Below are 20,254 nucleotides of genomic sequence, written 5' to 3'. Positions count from 1 at the left end.
AATGGAGAAATCAAAGTTATAGTGATGACATTCGTCTCCACACTGTCAACAGCCCTCTCTAAGGAAACACCTTACAGGAAACCTTTGACCTTGTGATACATGGTACATGGGTGGGACAAGCAGAAAAAAAATAATTTCAAACCAACAACATAAGATCAAATGCAAGAATTTAAGGTCTCAGAATCAGAGATGGATTTTCAAAGTAGCATAGTATTTGTATATCTCCAATGGCAGATAAAACTACTCTGGTGGTAGCAAATGATGTGGACATCACCTTCCTTCATCTCTGAGCTGGGTAAGCTCCTAGAAAGACAAGTTTTTGTTCAAGGGTGTGGAACTGTTTGTTTCTTCCACGAAAGGTCCTTTTTCCCTTGTATCAGTTGGGAAACATATGGCAAAGTACTACCAGATGGGCTGTGCCAGTATGTTAACGGGGCAGCACTGACTTCAGTTAGACTATACATAGCAGCTCCTCACTTCCCCTCACTTACATCTCTAGCACTGTTTCAGGCCTTCAGAGTAGTGGGATTCTCCTCGTAACAGGTCTTGGTATTCAAACAGTGCCTTAGGGATAGCAGACACAGCCAAGTCTGGCTCCTGAGCTTGCCTATCTCTTCCTGGTAATTATCAGGTGCCTTACGCACCTGAGAGCCCCTCCCAAAAGCCAGATTCACACCCACATGTCTAATGCAACTTGGCCAACCCCAAGAACAAGTGCTAAGATGTTCTGAAGAGGATTATTTATCAGAATGCTTATCTCAGTGCTGTTGGAAGTAGGTGGTCTTTAAGGTCCTTTCCAACCAAAGCCACTCTATGGTTCTCAGCCAATTTCTACTCTGCTTCTAGCACATAGACCTTAAAAAGCGATCATTATTTCCTTCCACAGTACTGCTGACTGTCATGGCAGAGACTAGCTCTGGAGAATGTTATTTTCCAGCAGGAAACAGCATGCAAAGCTGCTCTGCCTGTCTCAGGGCTTTCTGGGGCAGGCCAGCCATGCTTGAGACTGAGCAAGTCTTATTATTGCTTGCCCAGAAGATAGCTTGCACTGGGGTATCTTAAAAGATACTGTCCCTGTGAGTGTTGCCTATGGTCTGGATTCCTGGTTACCTCTTGACTGTGGGCTTTGGCTCTAGCCATTGGGCCAGACAGTACAAGTCTCTCCTCTCATACTGATGAGGTTAAGTCCTTACAGGCAAAGAAGGGGACTTTTCTGATTAGAGTCTGAAATTACTTCCATTATTAGCTATTTTTTTTTATACTGCTCCCATCTCCTAGAGTGGATCTTCTTGGGTTTCTGTGGTCTTAGCACAAAATATACAGCACAGAGAGAGAGGATGAGTTTTTGCTGAGTTGGGGAAAATGGCAAATGACCAAATGCATCAGTCAGGAACAGTGAGTAATCGCTTTAAATGCTAACAACTGCTAGCAGCACATTTTAGCACATTAATAATTCATGCTCCGCAGAAAAAGTGAGATTTTCAAAGTGAGAGTTTTGCAACATAGTTATAGAAGGCACACATGGTCCCAGGGATAAAGGATCCATAGAGAATCTGCTATTCCTGGGGAGCCAAGCCCGGGATGCCAAGTCTCTTGGTTTCATCACAGGTCTTGCTGTAAAGTTTGTAGGTCTCTCTCAGAGCTCCAGGGGTTGGAACAGGTGTGCAGTGTGAGATCATTTCCCTACTCACACACAGAAAAAAGAAGGGGGCGGAGAGGGGGGTATTCTGGTAAATAAATACCTGAAATTGCAAACTTCACAAACCAAAACATTCAGGTTGCCAGTTAAAATAACACAGTTATCATCTCACAAGTATCATGGGCCTGGAAGGTTCACTGGATTATTACCAGTGAACTTTTGGTTACATCTCCAGGTTATAGGTACTGCACTTCAGGCTGTCTCAGACACTTCCTTCCCAGAGGACTGCAGTAGCCAGTTGACAAGCAGAGGTTCAATGACACTTCACACACCAGTGAGACACAAAAACCTGGCTTTCCTCCAGGGACAACACAGCCATCACAAGGGAGAAAGAGAGCTGCCAAGCAGCCCTGGAGCATGCAGCAAAGCCAGAACTGGCTGCATTAAGCAGAGCTGCCTCCACTTAGGCTTCCAAACACACACTGTAGTATGGATCAGTTCCCTGAGCCTTCTTATCCAGCAGGTTGCTCTCTCCTGCCTGGTGCCTGCAAAAGGAAACATTCAGGGTAATTACACTATTTTTAAAAATACCAGTTACACAGATGATTCTCATTCTACCATAGTTTGCAAACTTAGCAATCTGTAAGTAAGTTTTTCCCTGCGGGATATGTGTAGTTACATTAAATGAGCTTGCTTGTAAGGCAGTTCAATAGTCACATGCCAAGCTGCTGCCTCTATGCCCCATCTTTTTCCAAGGCCAGGCAGTCAAGAGCTCAGCAAATGGTTTTCAATAATTAATTCTTTAACCCTAATTTTAGGATAAATACTAAAAGCAACCTCTGTGTACAAAAGAGGTTTATAAACTATTAACTATGACAGCCAGCCAGCACAACACAGCAGCATGCATTCACAGCATTCCTCATAACCTAGCTCACCACACTCGCTGTTGGAGAAAGTTCTCCTGCAAAGAGTAATTCAAATGTGTTTCTCTTTCCATTAATTACATACAGAGAGCCTACTTTTAATCTCAGTCTGTTTTTTTTGCACAGCCTCCACAGAGCTGCACAGCGTGTGGAAGGATTATGCTGCTTGCATTCACCTCTTGCATATGCACTGGTTACATGCTTTTCTGTAGAAGAACATCACAACCCACGTTATGTTTTGTGTTAGGCTGAGACCATGCTGCTGAAAATGGGAAGGGAAGGGAAGGGAAGGGAAGGGAAGGGAAGGGAAGGGAAGGGAAGGGAAGGGAAGGGAAGGGAAGGGAAGGGAAGGGAAGGGAAGGGAAGGGAAGGGAAGGGAAGGGAAGGGAAGGGAAGGGAAGGGAAGGGAAGGGAAGGGAAGGGAAGGGAAGGGAAGGGAAGGGAAGGGAGTCCCTTGTGCTGCAGATGGTCTGGTCATCCAGGGAGGAGAAACAGAAATTGATGGTGACAGGCTGGGATTCAGCAGTTCCTTGGATGCTGAAGGACTTACATTCAGTTCTAGATCCTGATTTAGGAAAGCTTCTACATCTACTGTTAACACCACTTATCTGAAGGTCTACTTTATTTGCAAAGCTTACTATAATTTGTATTGCAGGCCAGTGGATAAAAAGTTTAAGATCTGTCCAACAGATTTTGAGTGCCACACTGTTAAAACACCAAGAGAGATATTTCGGTGGGACTGTTGCTCATGCGAAAGAAAGTATGTGGTCATACCAACAAAGGCCAATGCTGTATGTTTTTTGACCACAAAATCGTTTTCTTTTGCTAGACTGAAAAATAATTAAGAGTTTACCAATTATATGGAAAGGATCTTTTTCCAGTGTAAGTAAATTTTGCAGCTGAATTTCTTGGTTTGCATGCTATTCACATATTTCTCATTGCTACAAGGAACAATCGCGTGTAAATTATCAGACAAGTGAAAATCTGCCTTTCCAGTGATGTGAAGAACTTCATAACAGTGTCATCATAAAAATTATTCTCCCTCATGAGTGACTCCAGAGTGATGTTGCCATTGTTCAGCTCCTGTGGAAATGGACTTCTCCACAGACTGAAAGGGGTGAAAGCTGCCAACAGCTTGTACAAAGGAGTGTGCCCTCTGCAAAGTGATAACCAGTATCACTGAGCTTTTTCCTTGTGCCTCCTATCATGCTGGTCCATGATGTCAAAGTCAAATGTTGGTGGTATGGCAGTACAGGTTGAACCTTCCCACCAATATCCCCTGTGACAGACGACAGTGGAGGGGCAGTCTGAGTGAATAGCTTCTGATGTGGAAGTGCAGGTGAAGCAAACGTATGGAATTTAATTCCTCCATGTGGAAAAGATGGTACTTATTGACATTCATCAATACCTGGTGAACACTTATCAAGAACAAACAGTGGGTTTGAGCACAGTGAGGTGGTGGATAGTGTATTTCAGGAGTGGCAACAGTGACACTGGGTCACCTAGAATCATAGAATCATAGAATCACAGGGTTGGAAAGGACCTACAAGATAATCTAGTCCAACCATCCTCCCATTACTATTGCTACCACAAGCCACTAAACCATATCTCATAGCTCCATATCTCACTACATCTCACCTCCGCTGGTGCAGATTTTTATGAGCACAGCATGCAGGCTTTTATTCATTGCTGGCAACAATGAAGCTGAGAATTTGCTTCATCAAGTACTGTTATTGTGCTCTTTTCCTCCATGGAGGAAACTACAATAGGAGGTCGTTACTTGTCATTACAGCTATTAATGGGAGGCATTACTTTTGGAGCAACTTATATTATTCAGGTCTTCCATGTTAGAACAGGTAAGCAGTTTGCTTAAGCTTGTTTTCTTGAGCTTTCTGAATACTTTTCAGTACCAACTGACTCTCAGTTTTATTCCTGATCCTTCAAGCATACAATTCCATGTTTATGTATTATAAAAAATTCGTCCATCATCAGAAAGGCAAGAAGGCAAGTGAGATTGAGGCCAGCCCTATTTCTGTGGAGTGGAGACATTTATGTGCTCTGCTTATTTTAGCAGAAGATGGTGGGTAAATCTGAGCCAGTGCGTTTTTCATTCAATCTGTCCCTGGACACTAACAGATGGTGCTTTCCTGTGCCAAGTACTAATGCACTTTACATTGGCATTCAGTGTCAGGACACAAAGCCCGCCAAGTCCCTGCCAAATCTGCTGATGCCAGGGAAATTGATAATAAACAACTAGCTAGGGATACAGTCCCAATTTTTTCCCTACATCCAAAGCAGCACACAAGCTGTACCAGTGTAATGATGTCAGCTGTTCTCCTGCCTGTGGATATCAGTGCAGCAAAGGAGGATCCTGGACTGGGAAAGAAAGTTTCAGCTGTTTCAGCTCTGGTAAGTATTCTGCTCCGACATGGGTGCTCCCCGGCGAAAGGCTGCTGCCAGAAACACTGAGGAGGCCAAGACAAGGGTCCCGATCTCACAGAAACGGGAGGCAGCAACCAAGAAGACTGCAGAGACCCAGACTGACGTCCTGCACATGCCTTATAGGAAGGCTGCTGCCAAAATGTCTGAGGAAACTCAGACTGAGCCCCCAACCCAAGATGCTGGTGTGCAGGTCTCTGGCTGTACTGAGTGCCAGAGCCTGGCCCTTGCAGGGCTGGGTGAGGGAGGCAGAGATTGAGTTCACTGCGACCAGGTGAACTACTTGCTCAGCCTCGTAGTTGACCTGAAGGAGGAAGTGGAGAGGCTGAGGACTATAAAAGAGTGTGAGAGGGAGATTGACTGGTGGTGTCAGTCCCTCTCAGCCTCAAGTTCTCAGCACACAGTCGAGGCTCCTAATGGAGCATGTCAGCCCCTGCCACCTCAGAAACAGGTGGTAAAGGGGAACCAGCCAGCTGGCAACACTGCAGCCGGCCCCCTGTCCTCTCTTCCCCCCAGCAGTAACTTGAGAAGGGAGGAGGAGTGGAAACGGGTACCTGCTCGACGGAAGGGGCATCCTCCATCACGACCATCCCCGGCTCCCCAGGTGCCTCTGCGAAACCGGTTTGAGGCCCTGGAACTTGAGGGGGGGACTAGTGAGAGTATGGAAACAGGTGCACCCATGAGGTTGCCACAGGTGAAGCGGTCACCCCGAAGACTCAAGACTGCTTCTACACGTAAGGACAGAAGGGTGATTGTTGTAGGTGACTCCCTTCTGCAAGGAACAGAAGGCCCTATATGCCGGCCTGACCCTACCCGCAGAGAAGTGTGCTGCCTTCCTGGGGCACGGGTCAGGGACATTTCAAAGAAAATTTCTAGATTGATTTCCTTCTTCAGACTACTACCCACTTTTAATAATTCAGGCTGGCAGTGAGGAAGTTGGCAAGCAAAGCCTGAGGTCCATCAAGAAAGACTTCAGGGAAATGGGGCGAATACTTGAAGGAGCTGGGGTGCAGGTGATCTTTTCTTCTATGCCCGTGGTGTCAGGAAAAGATACAGGGTGGATCCAAAAAACCCATCTCTTAAACAGATGGCTTAAGAGCTGGTGCAAACACAAGAATTTCGGCTATTTTGACCATGGGGCAATCTACACTGCACCTGGAATGATGGCTGCTGATGCAAGCAGCCTGTCCCTGAGGGGTAAGAGGGTATTAGCTGAAGAATTAGCGGGACTCATTGATAGGTCTTTAAACTAGGAACGAAGGGGGAAGGGGGCAAAATAAGGGCTACTGGGGTTGAACGGTGCATTCGAGGGATTGTACCAAACTCTGTGGGCAAAGATTGCAGAGTGCAAAAGGAGGGAGTAGGGCAGGGGGATGCTGGGGATGCCACTGTTCTAGTGGATCCTGGATCGCTTATGAAGGTGGTGAGACGGACAGCCCGGCTGAAGTGCCTTTATACTAATGCACGGAGCCTGAGTAACAAGCAGGAGGAACTGGAAACTGTGATGCACTCTGAAAATTATGACATTGTTGCTATCACAGAAACATGGTGGGATGACTCCCACAATTGGGATACTACCATCGATGGCTATAGGCTCTTTAGGAGAGATAGGCGAGGTAGGAAGGGTGGGGGAGTCGCCCTTTATGTCAGAGATTGGATAAACTGTGAGGAGCTCCCCATGAGAAACAGTCAAGAACAGGTTGAGAGCCTGTGGGTTAGGATTAGAGATGGGACTAATAAAGGTCAGCTGGTATTAGGGGTATACTACAGGCCACCTGATCAAGGGGAGGCTGCTGATGAGGCTTTCTTGCTCCAGATGCGTGAGGCGTCTGGCTCACGGGCTCTTGTCCTGGTGGGGGACTTCAACCATCCTGACATCTGTTGGGAAAACCACACGGCGAGCTGCAAGAGCTCCAGAAGGCTCTTGGAATCCATTGATGATAGCTTTCTGGTTCAGGTATTGGACAGACCGACCAGAGGTCAAGCGTTGCTGGACCTGCTGCTCACCAACGCTGAGGAGATCATCAAAGGCGTCAAGGTTGGAGGCTGCCTGGGCTCCAGCGATCATGCCTTGGTTCAGTTTGTGATCTCAAGCGATGTGGGCCTGGCAAAGAGCAGGACCAGGATGCTCAACTTTAGAAGAGCAGACTTCAAGCTTCTCAATGGAATGCTGGCCAAGATCCCCTGGCGCGCTGCCCTCAAAGATAAGGACGTTGAGGAGAGCTGGCTACTGTTCAAGGATGCCCTCCTGGCAGCACAAGAGGTCTCCATTCCCCTGATTAAGAAAGTGGGCAGGAGAGGTAGAATACCAGCATGGCTCAGCAAGGGCCTGCTAAGAGAACTGAGGGTGAAGAAAGGGGTGTACAAGCTCTGGAAACAAGGCTGTGTCACCCGGGAAGAATACAGGGATGCCGTCCGAACTTGCAGATGTGGGATCAGGAAAGCCAAGGCGCAGGCAGAACTGAACTTGGCGAGGGATGTGAAAAACAACAAGAAAACCTTCTACAGGTACATTGGCCAGAAGAGACAGGCCAAAATGGGCGTGCCTACTCTGGTAAATTTAAAAGGAGAAATGGCTTCAACAGATGAAGAGAAAGCTGAGGTGCTGAATGAGTTCTTCACCTCGGTCTTCACTGGTGGCCAGGATTCTAGTCTTTTTCACGTCCCTAAGTCTTGCACCCCCATCCCTCCATGTGGGGACCAAGGAGGTAAATCCCTCCCCACTGTAAGGGTAGAGCAAGTCCGAGAGTGCCTCCTTAGACTGAATGAGTATAAGTCTATGGGGCCAGATGGCGTGCATCCCAGGGTCCTGAAGGAGCTGGCTGAGGTGGTTGCTGAGCCGCTCTCCATCATATTTGAGAAGTCGTGGCTGTCAGGTGAGGTCCCGGATGATTGGAGGAAGGGTCACGTCACTCCCATTTACAAGAAGGGGAGCAGGGACGACCCGGGTAACTACAGGCCGGTGAGTCTCACCTCTGTGCCTGGGAAGATTATGGAACAGATCCTCCTGGACAACATGCTTGATCACATAAAGAACGAGCATGTGATCCGAGACAGCCAGCATGGCTTCACCAGGGGAAGGTCATGCTTAACTAATCTTGTGGCCTTCTATGATGGAGTGACGGCGTTGGTGGACGAAGGGAAGGCGACCGATGTCATTTACCTGGACCTGAGCAAGGCCTTTGACATGGTCCCCCATCACATCCTCATCTCCAAATTGGAGGGAGGTGGATTTGATGGGTGGACAACTAGATGGATAAGCAATTGGTTGAAAGGCCGCAGACAGAGGGTGGTGGTCAATGGCTCTATGTCCAGGTGGAGGCCGGTAACGAGCGGCGTCCCTCAAGGGTCTGTCTTGGGACCGGTGCTCTTTAACATCTTTATTAATGACATCGATGAGGGAATGGAGTGCACCCTCAGCAAGTTTGCTGACGACACCAAGCTGAGTGGTGCAGTCGATACGGTGGAGGGAACAGATGCCATTCAGAGGGACCTTGACAGGCTGGAAAGCTGGGCTCGGGTGAACCTAATGAGGTTCAACACGGCAAAGTGCAAGGTTTTGCACTTGGGCCGGAAGAACCCCAGGCACCTGTACAGGCTGGGAGGAGTTGTCCTTGAGAGCAGCTCGGCTGAAAAAGACCTAGGGGTCCTGATAGATGAGAAACTTAACATGAGCCAGCAGTGCGCTCTGGCAGCCCGGAAAGCAAATGGGATCCTGGGCTCCATCAGGAGAGGGGTGGTCAGCAGGGATAGGGAGGTGATCGTCCCTCTCTACTCTGCTCTTGTGAGGCCCCATCTGGAGTACTGTGTCCAGGTGTGGAGCCCTCAGTACAAAAAAGATATGGAAATTTTGGAAAGGGTCCAGAGGAGGGCCACAAAGATGATCAGGGGGCTGGAGCACCTCCCCTATGAGGACAGGCTGAGGGAGTTGGGTTTGTTCAGCCTGGAGAAGAGAAGGTTGCGAGGTGACCTCATTGCAGCCTTTCAATACCTGAAGGGAACTTACTCCCAGGAGGGGAGTAAACTCTTCGAAAGGGCTGATAATAGCAGGACTAGGGGAAATGGTTTTAAGTTGAAGGAGGGAAGATTTAGGTTGGATGTTAGGGGAAAGTTCTTTACTAGAAGGGTGGTTAGGTCCTGGAACAGGCTGCCCAGTGAGGTTGTGGATGCCCCGTCCTTGGAGGTGTTCAAGACCAGGTTGGACGGGGCCCTGGGCAACCTGATCTAGTAAATGTGTATGTTTGGTGGCCCTGCTAGGCAGGGGGGTTGGAACTACATGATCCTTGAGGTCCCTTCCAACCCGGGTAATTCTGTGATTCTGTGATTCTGTGTGAAAGAAAGGAGTCCTGGGGCTATGAATAGGCGTGTATCTGAAGACAGGGAGAGATCCATTTGCTTCACAGGGACCAGCTATGTGATTGACATTGGGTCAATTGATGAACTTGTGCTATAATGCTCAGATATTTGAGCTAATGACAATACATGCACACACACCTACCACCCAGTATTGTGGTTCTACTCCTCAGCGCCTTATACTTGCTGAGCACTGAACATGCTAAAGTCAGTCTCTTGTGTCTGTTTCCAATCCTGCATACAACAAGGCAACCATAGATTTCTCTGAGGACTTCACTTTGTTTTACAGTTGTTGTATTTATTCTTTGAATACAAGCATCCAAAATTCTTGAGCTGTAAAATTCCTGTTCCTTTCCACCAGCTGCCTCAGCGCCCAGGCTTCCTTCTTGGACTGTTCAAAACTTGCTATCCACATCTCTTGCAGGGAGGTCTGGCTGGGATTTGAAGAGGAGAACCAGAAAGCCTCAGGTTTGGGGCAGTTCAGATGGTTAACCTGAGCACTCCACCTCTGGGGCAGCCATCCCTGGCAATGCAGAAAAATGAAAGGAATGGGTTATTCAAGGACCCTGGCAGACAGACAAGAAAGGTTCTCTGTCATTAGTAAGTTATTAAAGCATGTCAGTGACATTCACCCTTCCACCACAGCCCCTAGCCATGCCCCTGTAGATGGCTGAGTGGAAATTCTCCCTGAGGTGCCCAGAATAAGGGCAAATTAAGCTGACAAGAGCCAGAGTATCAGATCAAGTCTGGCTGCAAACAAGCAGCATCAGCTAGGCAAACTTCAAATCCCAAGACAATGAGCTCTACTTCCATCTTTATAATCAATTTTCATCTTAAATATGCACACATTTTGTGAGATTTTTTTTTTAAGCAGAAATGAAGAGCAAGTTACAAATCTGGTCAGGAGAGCAGACTGGTCTTCATAGTCTGCTTCACTGCAGAGCCATCACAGCATGGGAAAGGAATCCTGCATTTCATCCATTTTATACCTTTCCATATTTGTATTTCATGCTTAAAGAGTAGATATCTGCGTAGACTTAAAGTAGATTCATCCAGGAAAGTCTTGTTAAATGTAAAGTTTGCTAGTTTGCACTCCCCATTTCAGTTCACCTGTAATAACTTCACATGCTTTCTTCATCTTTCCCCTTCTAGCTGACTAGTTACCATGCAACTCAGATTGTCACCATCACATATTTGGCCTACTGAGTATAGGAGTGCTGTAGGGCACTATAGATGCTAACCAGCTCCATTACTGGGCACAAAAAGTGTTTTCATCTATTCTAAGAACTGTGCTCATTAACAGCTTAAAAAATGATGAAAATGTGCCCTGGCCGACCACTCATATCTTCTGCTGAGACTTTTCGACATAAGGACATACAACTCAATGACACTGCAATACCAGTGATCGTAGGCTAGCCATAAAACTAATAATCAACTCCAAACCTAGTGTCGTTATAAAGTCACAAGTACCTTTTCTTCTCTTCTGATGTTTTCCCACACTCTGTTACACACCATGCACTCAAATGTGTCAATGTAATTGTCCTGAGTGATATCTTGCACTCCCCATTTGCGATCCTTCATTGCTGTAAGCAGTCTTGGATTGGAAATGTCTCCTTTCAGTTTCCACTCCAGGTAGGCCTCATACTCCTGGTCATTTTGATCCAGCTTTTTGATATAGTGGGCCAACTCTCGAGGATGTGAAAAACTAGATACCAAGATTGCACTCTTGTTGCTGGGGAGCCAGTCTGTAATGCTGGGAGAACCAAAGTACACAGGTACCACTCCCAGCATCAGAGGCCGCCAGAGTTTTTCAGTGATATAATCTTCACAGATGGCATTTTCAAAAGCAAGAATGAACTTGTACTGCGCCAGTATTTTATAGAAGTTCCCATCATCCATGGCAGATGGATTTCTGAGATGCTGAGGAAGGTCTCTGTTATGCAAACATTCTCCATAAGAGTCAACTTCAATGTGACACATCAACTCACGTACATAGCTGTCCCGGTCAGAAGGAGCGCTGCAGTCAGACTGCACGTACACAAGTGGTGCGAGCCGCTTCCTCAGGCTATTCTTCATCTGCACTGGGATCATATGTCTCAAGGACCTGAGAACCTCTATGCTCTGAAGGTACTGAGTTGTCAGCGGAAGGTGAGAATGACGGCTGAAAGTTGCAGTGTGGTTGAATAAGGTGGCAGCTGGTTCATGGAAAAGTTTGTAGTTGTTTTTTGGTGATTCCTCATGGAAAAGAGCCCAATCATGATGGTCTTTTCGAGGAAGGGGTAGGCTGTCTATACTGAAGTCAGTACCTAGAGAAAAGAAAATGGTGTTTAGTCTGGCCTTTCTCTATCATGTCACACGGAAGGACAGTACATAGAAATCCAGTTTTCACTTAACATCAGCCCTACAATATTGAATTTACGAGATTATAAAGCAGCACCACCAAGAGAGCGCTTCATGCAATGACAGAGGACTGTTATGACAGAAAGGAGTAAATTTGGCAGCAGAAGAATCTAGAGACTAGGGATCAGTAGTTAACATTAGAAGTGGTTTACTTTCAGGTCATATTAGTTTAAAAGCCTCTCATTTCAAAGACACACTACATTTCACATTTTACTGCATGGAAGGGAGACTAATAAGATGCTTAATAATTCTCTGTCTATGCAAATGGGGGAACAGATGGTATTGCCTCTATCTAAGATGAAAGGGAAATGGTAACTACAGGGATGAATTTGGTTCTAGTACCAAAACAAAAAAGATGCTAAAACACGGGACACGGTTATGCACAAAGATTGTAAGAATAACCTGATGTGCTGGAAAGACACGGATTTTGGAAGACAATCTACTTGGTTTATCAAAGAGAAAACTAGCAGATGATATTTCACAGCTGACTACCAGATACATGAGGGAATAACCTCTGGCAGAAGACTCAATTTAATGTCAGGATTAGAGGAAGAGTCAAACCTAAACTCAAAAAAGCAGACTACATCTGCTCGCACCTCACTGGAAGGACAGTGAGCCTCCCAGACAAGTCAGGGTGAGAGCTTCAGGTCAAACCTATAAATATTTTCTCAAGGGCTGGTCTGCAAAACTGAATTCAAAGTATCAAATCATGAATCTCAGCCTTTCTCTCCCTTCAGTTGCACATCCATACAACTAGCCTTTCTCCAAGTTAAATGCAAAGCTGATGAATCTCTTGCTAAGACAGTTCCTCGCCATCTTCAAATTATATCTGGTTTTGACTTAAGTACCAGCACTGGCCATCCAAAACTTTTAACCTGCACTGCCAAGCAAGGCAGTGTAAACCAAAACAAAGGTAACAGCTGATTTTGTGGACAAAACAAATCCCCTTTCTTCATATATAACACTCTACTATCCCTAGCACACTCATGACCTTTTCCAAGGATCTCTGTGTCTGTGCAAGACTGCTGACTCCAAGAGTGACCTTATAAATTCAACAGAAGACCTCACTAAAGCAGTGAAGACTGATAATAGGTGCCAAGAAGATAAAAACCTTCTATAGTGCAAGACCTTTAAAAGAGCATTGGGTTTTTCTTTGTTTTGGGTTGGTTTTTGCTTTAAGGCTACCAAGTATGTAACTTTGTTTTCCACTGAAGGGTGGTCCCAAGCCCAGAGTTATTTATACAGACTAGTTGGTCTTGAAAAGACATTGTTCTAAGTGAAGCTCAGAAGAGAAGCAGCAACACATAGTGAAATGTTCTTTCTCTTTTCTCAGTTCTTTCTCTTGCAAAGGAGAAGGAAAATTCACTGCAGAGGAAAGGGAAAGAATGACATCAGAAAGAGGATGACATGGAGATAAAAGGGTATCATGTCAAAACTTATTAAACAAAAATGAAATTAGCCAAAGAGAAACTGAAAGAAAAATGCACAGTAAATAAAATCACTCCAAAATGACTGATTCTAGTAGAACGCTTAGCCAATCTCAATCCAGAAAGCAGACAAAAAGCTTTTGAGCACTAGAGAGATGATAACATCATTATGTTACCCACCTTGTGAAATATAGGAAATGAATGAGCCTATGAAGGGATAAAGAAAGCATAGCAAGATTGCAATGACAAGCAATTTCGACTTTTAAACTATTAGGAAATCTTAGATACATGATAAAGTACAGGAGAAAATAAGAGATGCTCTCAAGAGGAGTTCTACATCTTTGGAGACATCTTTCATTCACAGTTCATATTCCAAAGACCCAACTCTCCAGCAAAGAAAAGCTGGGCATCTCCCTCTACTCCCACTACTGCTGGTACAGTTTTCTCAGGAGAAACAGGATTGGTACAAACATACTCTGTGAGTATGTCATGTTGAAAAGGTAAGGTTTGGAATCCCCCCCAAAGACATAGACAAAACCGAGCAAGTGATTGTCACATCTCAGATTCCAGAGAGGAGACTTGACAAAGTCATCCTCCACACCTACAGGTTTGTCAGGCCAGGACAGCAAACAGAAGCAGCTGTTACTAGCTATGCAGTTCTGCTGAAAAACATCTGCACCCCATTTTGCATAATGTTCATTCTGTCAAACATTCATTTTTTGACAAGTTCACTGAACAAACGTTAGGAGGGAATGAATGAACTTCTTTGGAATGTAAAGCTGTGCCCTAATCCAATCTTAGCATCGGCATGCAGATGTTCAAGGTTTCTTTGACTTAGTAGGCTTTTTGAATTTGGAGATTCAGGAACGTCAAAATCTCCCTTTTTGCAGTTAACCGCATCTGAGGAATGGGAGGTGGTATGCTTTTCTGTATTGACACAGCATTATCTTTCGCTTTCAACCCCTTGTCTTTGAAGATTTTGGCACAGTGAGAGTGTTTATTGTAGTCTAAAAACAAGTAGCACTTCTGAATATGTTGATGCTTTTATATGCAGTTCAAAGAGAGCATCACTAGAAAAACTACAAGATCTTTAGTCCAGAAAAATAAACTTTTAAAAATCAGCAAGTGAATCGTATCCTATTAAAATAAATCATCACTGGCTGAACATGAACAGTAATCATTCTTTCAATGCTGAAGCAGGCAAACAAAATCTCTGCCAGAGACCAGAAATACCAGATTTCAGAACTTTCATGTGATGCAAACCTAGCTTTCCGTGTCTTTAATTGGGTCAGCTTCTCATTCCCTCACTGTTATTCATTTGCTTTCATGCTTGACCACTATATTATCAGTAGACAATGCTGACCTACTTCAAGTTCTGAAAAGATTACTGACGAGTTTTTTGGTTTACTGCTAACAACTACATAAAAGACCCCCCTCTCCTCCTATTTCTAGCTCACCTTTGTCCTGAACTAGTGAATGAAGATTCAGAAGTCTATTTTGTTTTGTTTTGTTTCCAGACAAAGGGGCTGAATCTAGCAATCACAGAAAATCATTTGTCATTACTTTTCCACCTAAGGTTATTTTGTTTCCCTGCAATGACATGGGGGAAAATAACAAAATAAAGCCTGCTTTTAGAAGATGCCACTTCTGCGTTTTGTTGTTACATTACAAGTAGTGGGAAATTTCTGAGGCAGCAGAGCCAGAAAAGCTCAGCAAGCTGCCCTAGCTGCCATTCCCTGTGTGGAATCAATACATTTCTTTCAGTACTTTCCATTTACAGTCTGCTGGCAATCTCTTGGCACATGAGCCAGGGCAGTTGCACAGTTACCAGTGAGGGTATTATCTTAAGACAAAAGACTTGCACAAGTGCAACAAAGACCGTGCAGAACTTCTGCTGGGGGTGATAAGCTAGAAAACTGGAAAAAAACAGCCTGATCTCAGACTTTTTACATGAGTTGGCAACTAATGGAAAAGAGCTTTTCTGCCATAAACAGGGAGCACACGTGTGACTGGAAAGTAGCATGAGACAAGGGAACAGTCATTCTGTGGATGTGCATGGTCACTTTTCAGAGTACTTTTGCAAAGGTCTCTGGACCTCTGATAATGGATTCAGCACCAGGCAAAGTTTAACAAAGTGAGCTGTGTAAACCTTCTTCTCCTCGGTGATTTCCACCTAGAATATTTAATATCTTAAGAGAAAATGACAGGAGGGAAAGCTTCTCCCTTAGAAAGAAACAGCACCTTACCGTAGAACAAAAAAGCTCTTGTCATCTGACTGTGCTGGTAGGTCTTGTTAATAGTAAAGAAACAAACATCCTCACCACATTGCCCCAGTCTCCCTGTCTCTCCAGTCAGGGGAGACCACCAGAGCAGGATGGGGTAGTGATCTGTAACAGGCTCTGTCCTGAAGTTACTGTAAAGTTCCTTCTTCTTAAGCAGGGAAGCATGTCTCTCATCAGGCTTCAGTGGGCCACTGTGTAAACTGGAGACTGCTGCTTCCTTATTCTCTGAATTGCCCAGTTCCGTGATAACCTTCAGGAGAAAAAAACAAACATATCACAGTGCATCACTGCTGTTAGCCAGAACATTTGCCTGACACATTCTATTTCAAGCACCAAGTAGTAAGTGAGCCTCTGTAAAATTTCTATCAGCTAGGGAAGTGAAAACACTTCACTGAAGCAGTGAACTCTTTACTTCAGAACAGAGAGAGCTTCAATTTGAATAGGTAAGGAAGGGGAAGTAAATAAATTTCTGTACTGGGATACGGCCATGTCACACACAACTGAACAACACGAATTCTGCCGTTTTCTCAAAATAAGCCACACAGTAGTTAAGTTTCTTCTAGAAATTATCTGTAAAATGAGGTGTTCATGTGCCCATGCTTCTTAATTTTTAAACCAATGACTGAGTATATCAGATGCAGATAAATCTTAAAGAAAACTTAACTACAACTTCACAGCCAGGAAAAGGAAAAAAAAAAAATAAAAATCTGTACACAGAGAAGTAAAAGACTTGCCAGTGTAAACCATCATTTATAGATTAAAAACAAAAACCTATGAGGAGCCTTAAAAAGCCTCAGCTCATAGGAGAAACCTCCAACAGTGCCTGCCATCAGCCATGGGAGAGAAGTACTCTGAGAATCAGGCTTCAGTAGTCCTAGTATTTGTGAAAATACTTTTCTACAGGTACAATGGTCCATGGTACAATTGTCCTGGGGCAGGGAAAGAAAGTGAAGCAACAGAAGTGGCATCCACGGGTGATCCCACAGGGTACACAGAAGCTGCCCTTAGTCTCAGCAAGGCAATGACCTTCCTGCTACCATATGGATGGCTTTTTGCACGTGCATCTTCACAGGCAGAGCTTATTTTTACATGTGCATCTTCACAGGCAGTGCTTAATGCCACCCCAGGAACAGCTGCAAGAATGATGGAACTCAGATCCACTAGACAGCTTTGGCTCACAGCGCTTCCACTTTTTGGATGGCTCTGAAGGAGGATATTGGAAGGTAGGAGAGTACTGTTTATACTAAGTTAGCTGAAAACATTTATCTTCCCTGACAGTGTTACTGCGTGCATTCATTTTACTGTTTGCTGTGTCATTCACTGTTACTGTCTAGTAAAATACACTGATTGTAACTAGACTAAATAGGCTCTGTGCAACACAGGATGCTGAGACAACACACACAATTGGCTGTGCAAAGTGCAGCTGCACAAAGAATACAGAAAATACTCACACATTGGCAAGTAGACAGGATACTGGCTGGGGATAAGGTTTATTTGTCAAGGAATTTGGTAAGATGTAATTGCAGTAATATAATTCACATAGTCCTGTAAGTACGTACACATCATTACTTCATGTGCACTTCCATGTTAGATGCCATTGTGTCAGAATGTTGCACAGCAGCAAAATGTAATGGGATATTGGTGGGAAGGTTTAGTCTCTACTGCTGAACCACCAACATCTGCCACTGATATCATGGGCCAACATCACAAAATAGGAGGTATTTGCTTTAGAGCAGTCCTTGCAATATACTTCCCCATTCATTTTTTTATTGACCATATACTGACTTCCCAGTGATAAGTATGGCCAATGCTAAGTCAAGCCTGCTGGCCTGCTTACTGACTGCTCAGATCACTGCCTACTGATGAGCTCAGATGATTCTCATCAGCCTGCCATATCAGACTGAAATGGGTCCAGTCATAACCCTCTGTCTCACCATGTTAAACACATGGCCTTGAGAAGACTGAGAAGGCAGTGCTGGATGGAGGCAGTGCTGGATGGAGGCAGTACACCATGGTGTGGCTTGGTACACCACTTCTGAGGAACTCCTCCGAAAGCCAAGGAGTTCCCTAGGTAATGTCAGTTCTGAGATCAGCAGGCATCACGAGGCCAATCCTGCTGACAGAGTGTCTTCAAACATTACTCTCACAGCGTTCGCTACCTTGACTGATGCCCCTCATCTGCCAGAATTGGTCATATTTTTAATATGACCACATATATACTCCCCCCTGCCCTTGCCCCTGTACCTGGAGTGTCACCACAAGGAAAAAGAAAGCTGCAAAGCAGATGCAAGATGTCCACAGCCTCTTCCTCCTCATCCTGACCATGCTGCACTGCCAGGTCCACAGGGTGCCAAGGGCAGTCAGAGCAAGGCGTCAGCAGAACCAGTGTGTCTGAAGCCTTCAGCCTTTGCTCCAGTGCTGTCCCATGCCATCTTTATTCCACTTCACAAGGACTACAGGTGAAAAAGAGTACAGCATCAACCATAAGTGCTCCTCGAGTTTGATGACCAACCTGCTGTCTACCTACAGCTTTCTGCAGGAGCCCAAACACTGATCTGAGCCTGCTCAGGAAGCAGTCTGCACAAGCAGCACTCACACACTGCGCTCTGCTTCTGCTCAGACTGGGCTTGGCCTCTTCTCAGAGCAGCCTCACATATTCCCTCACCATGCAGGCAGAAAAGAGAGATACTGTTGGCTCTGCCCCCTGCTGACATGCTTATCTGAGCTTCAGGTGGCAAACTGTGCTGCTTTTCAACAGGAGAGCCATGTAAGATTTTCCATCCCTTGGCAAGCCCAGGAAATTCTGCTGGAGGAGGCATACAACTGTCTGGCTTTGAGACTACTACAACATTCTTCTAGACCTTCTGTTCCCCAGTATATCACACCCAATGCATGGAGAAAATAACTACATAGCACATAAACTCTCTCCAAATCCAGACATGAATGTTTAACAAGTTTTCTTTCCCCTGCAATCTACATCTGTGCTAGGCTGCCTGTCCTCAAATGACTCTTCCCCTTTAATGACACTCTTTATTCAGTTTTCACATCATTTCACCATATGTTGGATGTTCCTGAGCAAAATTTCCTGCTCCTGACAACTGGAATTAATACAAATTCCAGTAACAGAAACAAACAAACAAAAAACCCACAGGAGAAAGTCAAGACTTTTCTCTCAAGGTACAGGATTCTATTTTGAAAATTTGGATATTCTGAATACTCTGAAAGCGGAACAATACTCTTTCTAAAAAAAGTAAACTGTTATACTTCTCTTAGAGTGATGTGCCTTCTGGAATTTAGCCCTGGCATTTCTTCTGCAGGAAGACATACGTGACTGCATTCCCTTCACATGTGTGTGCCTACCAACTTCCCCCGCATGCCAACCCCGCTCTTGAAGTGTCAGATCTCCTTGAGAGAGATAGGTGCCACCACTCCAGCCCACCTCCCACCTCTGCGCAACTGGCACCTAGAAACAGAAGCTGGTTCTGATTCTGCTTCCACTATAACAAGAGTTTATCCCTTTCCATCAACCAACAGAGGAGCCTTTTCTATAGAGCCTCACATGAAGCCATGCTGGGGAAGTTCAGCTCTGCATGGGACTGCAGCTTTCAAAGGTTCAGTGCGGGCACTAAAGTGCACCACTGCCAGGTCAGTGCTTTTGAAATCTGGTGGGATCTTCTGGGCTCTGTTCTTTCGGCGCTTCCTCTGCTACTGCTGAATTGAGGCAAAAGGAGGGAGAGGAAGGAGCTGCACTCTGACCGCAGCTGTGGTGGTGAAGACCTGCTCAGCCACGCACAGGGAGCACGCCAGCGCCTATAGCAGCGTTCACCTCCCCGTTCACATTGGAGTAGGACTCTGATGATTTACTGAGAGTCCACCTCTCCCCGCACCCAGTTACAAATGCAGGCATCTTCTTGGTTCTAGGAAGGGGAAATACTGATAGCCCAGACTAAGGCAGAGGAGGCTTGGCTCTTGTACCTGCTCACGTCCGGCCCCGGTTGCAGCAGCACAGACCTCGCAGAGCTCCCGCATCTCGAGCCATTCCGAAGGACTTAAGGGCAGCGCTGGAAACCTCATCACACGTCCCGACGTCCCGTGCAACGGGGCAGCCCCCGGCACGCCCTCCCAAACTTTCCACCACACCCTCTCAACCTTCCCCCCAGCCCTCCTGCCGCCCCTCCTGACAGCCCTGGGCACTGCCCCACACGCGACTCTCCCCTCCCGTTCCTTCCCGTCTCGTCCCTCATCGCTGCCCGGGGGCTGCAGTCCCGGCCTCCACTCGCCCTCGGCTCCAGCATCCTCTGCCCGGGCGGCCCACTGTTGTACTCACCCGCCTGCTACCCCAGTCGCTGCGCTGTTGGGCTGTTTTGTTGCAGATCTTTGCTGGAGTTTGCTTTGGTTTGTGTGGTTGTTTAGGGTTGTTTTGGTTTTTTTAATTTACTTTCAGTTTGAGCCTCTGCTCGGGGCGCGCTGGGAAGCGGAGGCGGCCGCCGGCGAGCGCTGCGCGGGGCCCCGCGGAGGGCGGTGCGGATCCGCGCCTTCCCCGCCCTCTGCCTTCCTTCTCCCCATCACTGAGCACCTCCCACAGCCAGAAACAATTCGGCTTTTCTCGGAGTCCCGTACGCTTCCAAAGGACTCCAGGGCATCCCTGTGGGCTGTGCTCGACCATCAGCACCCAAACAGCTGCCAGCCTGGTGTCCACCCTAATCTCTCTCTATGGCAGCTTTTGGCATTTGCTGTTTAAAGTAAAAGGTACTTGCTCAGAAATGCTGGTTGTGTAGGCTCAGGGCAGAG

General features: G+C 46.0%; 1 protein-coding gene and 1 long non-coding RNA gene across 8 annotated transcripts; one reads left to right on the top strand and one right to left on the bottom strand.

Moving 5' to 3' along the window:
- Nucleotides 1-4,979: 4,979 nt before the first annotated feature.
- Nucleotides 4,980-6,907, top strand: LOC146753874 (uncharacterized). 2 transcript variants are annotated; one of them, XR_014939653.1, is made up of 3 exons: nt 4,980-6,014; nt 6,089-6,198; nt 6,818-6,907. It is a non-coding gene; the product is annotated as an uncharacterized LOC146753874 (long non-coding RNA). The 2 variants fall into 2 exon arrangements; XR_014939652.1 differs by lacking the exon at nt 6,818-6,907 and having other exon boundaries at nt 4,980-5,735; nt 5,922-6,014; nt 6,089-6,784.
- Nucleotides 6,908-9,631: 2,724 nt separating this feature from the next.
- Nucleotides 9,632-19,983, bottom strand: POFUT3 (protein O-fucosyltransferase 3). Of its 6 annotated transcripts, none has more exons than XM_015849580.3 (5): nt 19,791-19,983; nt 17,708-17,916; nt 15,428-15,713; nt 10,825-11,660; nt 9,632-9,877 (listed from the first exon to the last, which is right to left on the bottom strand). In XM_015849580.3, the coding sequence occupies exons 2-5, from the start codon at nt 17,786-17,788 to the stop codon at nt 9,653-9,655; spliced, it is 1,428 nt and encodes a 475-aa protein (XP_015705066.2). In that variant the 5' UTR covers nt 17,789-17,916; nt 19,791-19,983; the 3' UTR covers nt 9,632-9,652. The 6 variants fall into 6 exon arrangements, with proteins under 6 accessions (XP_015705066.2, XP_015705069.2, XP_085385713.1 ...); XM_015849583.3 differs by having other exon boundaries at nt 15,503-15,713; XM_085529587.1 differs by lacking the exon at nt 19,791-19,983 and adding an exon at nt 19,439-19,557 and having other exon boundaries at nt 15,503-15,713.
- Between the last annotated feature and the right edge of the window lie 271 nt (nt 19,984-20,254).

This window comes from Coturnix japonica, chromosome Z (genome assembly GCF_054131305.1).
Source record: "Coturnix japonica strain WE chromosome Z, WE-NBRP24, whole genome shotgun sequence".
NCBI lineage: Eukaryota > Metazoa > Chordata > Aves > Galliformes > Phasianidae > Coturnix > Coturnix japonica.
This window is presented reverse-complemented; position numbering and strand designations above follow the sequence as displayed.

Excerpts from the sequence above, each read along its gene's own strand:
- POFUT3 (XM_015849580.3), bottom strand. The coding sequence starts at position 17,788 with ATGGTCAGGATGAGGAGGAAGAGGCTGTGGACATCTTGCATCTGCTTT. Across the intron at positions 15,714-17,707 it reads TCCTTGTGGTGACACTCCAG|GTTATCACGGAACTGGGCAA; the intron begins GTACAGGGGCAA and ends TTTCTCCTGAAG. Across the intron at positions 9,878-10,824 it reads ACATCAGAAGAGAAGAAAAG|GGATGGCTGCCCCAGAGGTG; the intron begins GTACTTGTGACT and ends CTGCATTGCCAG.